This window comes from Hipposideros armiger, unplaced genomic scaffold (assembly GCF_001890085.2).
Source record: "Hipposideros armiger isolate ML-2016 unplaced genomic scaffold, ASM189008v1 scaffold_755, whole genome shotgun sequence".
Classification (NCBI taxonomy): domain Eukaryota; kingdom Metazoa; phylum Chordata; class Mammalia; order Chiroptera; family Hipposideridae; genus Hipposideros; species Hipposideros armiger.
In genome coordinates, this window is record NW_017732105.1 from 43,539 (window position 1) to 47,996 (window position 4,458).

Genomic DNA, 4,458 nt, shown 5'->3' on the forward strand with positions numbered 1-4,458 from the left:
CCCTCTTCCATTTTTATATAGGCATTCAAACCTATAAATTCCTCCATGCCATTCCATACATTTTGATATATATATTCAAGTTTAATTTTGATGTAATTGGAGAACATACTTTGTATTATTTAAGTATTTTCAAGTGTATTGACTTTGTTTTATGTTAATTTCACCTTCATTTTTTGGTTATTTTTGCTAGAAATGGAATTATTGTCGTTTAGCAATTTAAATGACATCCATTCCACTGCCTTGTGGCCCCCATGTTTTTTGATGAGTAGTCAGCTGTTAATCTTGTTGAAGATAGTTTATAAGTGTATTTTTAGTTTGAGATGCTTATTAGGTATCCAAGTGGAGCTATTAAGGAGCACTTGGATATATGCATCTGGAGTTTAGGAGAATGGTCTAGACTGGAGACAGCAATCTGAGTTATTGACATGTAGATAATAAAGTCATGTCACTGAATGAGCTCACCAAAGATGAGTATAGATTAGGAAGACTAAGTAATGAGCCCTGGGATACTGCAGTGCATAGAGGTGGGGACATGAGAAGGAACCAGCAAAGTTGTCTGAGAAGGATTAACTAGTGAGGTGGGAAGAAATCATGAGTATGGTGTTTCAAGGAGATGGGAGTGTTGTGCTATTTCAAATGCTGCAAAGAGATCAAATAAAGCCATAAGAATTGAACAGTGGAATACAGTGGAGGTTATTGTGGATCTTTGACCACGGCAGTTTCATTGGCATGACTGGGGTGAAAGCCTAATTAGCGTGTGTTCACTAATGAATGTGAGGAGGATTGGCTGCAACAAGTTATAGGCAACTCTTCTGGGGAACTTGGCTGTGAAACAGGAGCAGACAACAGGCTAATACCTGGAAGAATTTGTTAAAATGGGAAGGATTTTACCATGTCTTTTAACACTGATTCAAGATCATAGTGTCATGATATTTCAACCAGTCCCATATTTCTTAAGTTTAATTTGATTTCACTTCAGAAATTTTCCCTCCCCACTAAGGTTGACTCAGGGATTTTCCCTTTGGAGACCTGCAGCCTGTTTATACCTGTTTATAAGCCTTTTTTGGCTCTTCCCACTCTTCCATCTGGAGTGATCACTGCATTATCGCTATTCAGGTCTTACCAATCCTGTCATAATATAGCCATTACAGCACGTTTTAGGGTTCCAGTTATGTCCCACCTCCTTCATGAAGGTCACTGACGTTCTTACTGCATGCTTTGTACATTCACTTTAGCAGCTTCTGGGTACTTATGTGCTATGCTAAGGATAAAATAAATAAGATCTGGCTGGTCCTTGTCTTAACGAAGTTCACAGTCTAGAGCTGAACTGTCCATTAGACACGTGGAAATTTAAACGTAGTAAAATTAAATACAATAAAAAGTAGCTCCTCACTTGCAGCAGGCACATTTCAAATGCTCAGTAGCCACAGGTGGTCAGCACCTACTCGTCTGGAGTACATATTTCCATCACTGCAGAAAGTTCTGTTGTACAGTGCACTGAAATTGACTGCTACAGTTACAATAAATGCAATAATTACTTTTACTTCATTTTGACATTTAATAAAATGTGACCCTGTGATTTTATTTAACTAGTTTATGCATTCCTCTAATTAAATTGAAAATTCTTTGAGGCCAGAGGACATTTTCTTTCATATGCCCCACCATGCTTTACTACAGCACTAGCTCATGAAAGTGTACAGTGAACATAAATATGATTTCCCATTTGTCACGGATAAATTTTCCATAGATGGACTCAGGGTCCTGAAGAATTCTGTGGACTTAACCCCGATGAGCAATATTATCTGTTCCAGATAACTTCCTTCAGTGCCTTGGTGGTATGAAGTGTAAGATGGGGGTTCTCAGGCTTTTGCTATGCATGGGAATCACTTGGAGAACTTGAACACTGAGGCCTACCCAGAAACTCTGATGTAATCGCTCTTGGCTGCGGCACAGGCATATTTAGGACCTCCCAGGCAATTCTAACTTGCAGCCTACCTTGAGATCCCCCAATAGAAGAAATTGTACCTGCAACCCTCACCTTCAGTTCTCCTCATTTACAGCTATAAATCAATGTTACCAGTACATTTACAATTTATGTTACTTAATAATACTTGTTTTTCCTCCTTACAGTTTTTTATCTCGATAATTATTATGGTCCTTCTGACACTGGCAATGGTCACACTGGATCCTCCTCAGAAATTACCGGACTTATTTTCTGTTCTGGTGTGTTTTGTATCCTGCTTAAGCTTCTTGTTCTTCTTGGTTTACTTTAATATAATAATCATGTGGGATTCCAAAAGTGGAAGAAGTCAGAAAAAAGTCAACTAGCTATATCCCCAAACGTGAAAATGTTAACAGCGCTAAAAGGTTTTGTGAGTTTTTGCTATGTATAAATAAAATTANCATTCTTTTTATTTTCTTTCCAAGTACATGAAAAGTCCATTCTCTTGGTATCATTGTAAGTAAAAACGTTTCAAGTGCTTTATTTATTATTTATTATGTGTTTATAATATATAAATAATATTATTACTTACCTATAATTACCTAAGTGCAAAACCAAACTACACAAATGTTATATAGTTGCATATTATTTCATAAATCATATTTTTTTCAGAATGATCTTTTACAGTTTTACTTCTTTGTATAAACTTTGTATTTTAAACTGAAAAAATTTCATAGAATTATTACTGACATACTTCTTATTTCCTCCTGTTTCTTCATATACATTTTCTATATGCTGATAAACAATATGTCTTCCAAAGAGGCTCTCCTCAGATTGGAGCCTGTTTTTCATCTTTACCTTTTTCATTTCTTTTATTTCCATATCTAGTCAATAGTTTTATTCTCTCCACTCACCTCCTTAAGGGCTGTTAGGTGTTGCCTTCTTTCTATTTCTTTTGTCACAACCTTTGGTTAGACCCTGTTGGCAATCTCTAACCAGACTACTTTGTTTTAGGAGCATTAAAATTTTTTCCTGGTTTTCACAGAAATTGGGTGACAATTGGGGTATATTACCCCAATATTAAAATAGTGTTTAACCCAGCACACATTGTAATACATGAATCCTGCCCTAGATCAGTCCCAACCCACAACCACTCCACCCCTCACTTTGTTTGCTTGGTTCCTGTGGAAGATACATGTACAGAATGACCAATGACAAATGGAAGGAAGTATTGCTTTGATTAGGTGGAGCTTTGGACTAAAACCTCAGTGCATAGCTTCATAGTAAGCTGGGCGGGCCTATGTGGCAGGCTTGGTTGCTCTGAACAAAATAGTCTCATATCACTGTAGATTGGGAGGACATCTTGATTTCATCCCCCCAAATCTAAGCCTGAGTTACCACTGTTATGTGAGGCTAGGCTGACCCGACGCTAATCCCTAGTACCTAGGGCATAGCACTATGGAAAAGTACTGCTTTCAAACATGTATATTTTCCCTAGAATTTCTACCCCATAGAAAGGCAGCCCATTCTGTGACCTATAATCTGACCATTCAGAGTATCTCTTGGGCCCTGAATTTCTGGGATTCATACTCTACAATGGTACCTACAATAGATCATAACAGTGAATGACTTTAACATAATTGTGGTCAAATATTTTAAAGTTGGCATTAAAAGTTTCTCTTGACCTGGTCCCAGCTAATCCATCATTATACAAATATTTCATTCAGTAAATGTTTACTGAGTACTGACTATTTCCAGGTACTGTTCTGAGCACTTGGGACATATCCGTGAACAAAACAGACAGAAACCCCTACTTTCTTAGCTTTCATTCTAAAGGACAGACACTAATTATTAAATAAAAATAAGAAATTAAATAGCATGTTAGAAGGTAATGAAGGCTACAAGGGAGAAATAAAACAGGGTAAGGGAAGATGGGGGTACTGGGGTGGGGGCACAGGAATAAGTGCAGGTTGCAGTTTTAAATACGGCTGTCAAGGTAGGGGATACTTGAGTGGACTGGAGAAGGTGAGGACGTTAGCTGTGTGGCTGTCTAGGAGAATAACACTCTAGACAGGAAACAGCCAGTGCCAAGGCCTCAGATGGGACTATGCCTGGTATCGGGAACAACAGAATGGTCAGTGTGGCCAGAATGGAGTGGTCAAAGTGGGGAGTAATAGGAAGAGATGTTAAAGAGGTAACGGGTGCAAATTATATAGGACCTTGTAGGCCATATTAGGAACTTTGGCTTTTATTCTGAAGGAAATGAATGGGGAGTCATGGAAGAGTTTCGCGGAATCTAACTCACAGAAACAACGCAGAAACAGAGAGTAGATTGGTGGTTGCCAGACGTGGGTGGAGAACATGGGTGAAGGCGGTCAGAGTACATACTGCCAGTTATAAGATAAAACTGTTTTGGGGATCTAATGTACAGCATGGTGGCTATAGTTAACAATAATTAATAGGTACTGTATACTTGAAAGTTGTTAAGAGAGTAGATCTTAAAAGTTCTCACCACA

The 4,458-nt window shown here is 38.1% G+C and overlaps 1 protein-coding gene across 1 annotated transcript in view; it reads left to right on the top strand.

The window, feature by feature from the left end:
• ALG6 (ALG6 alpha-1,3-glucosyltransferase) overlaps positions 1–2,402 on the top strand; it is a 45,676-nt gene extending 43,274 nt beyond the window's left edge. The window contains exon 10 of the mRNA XM_019628197.1: positions 2,131–2,402. Within this exon, the coding sequence (XP_019483742.1) occupies positions 2,131–2,328 (198 nt within the window). The 3' untranslated portion in view covers positions 2,329–2,402. The remainder of the gene's footprint in view (positions 1–2,130) is intronic.
• Positions 2,403–4,458: the final 2,056 nt, after the last annotated feature.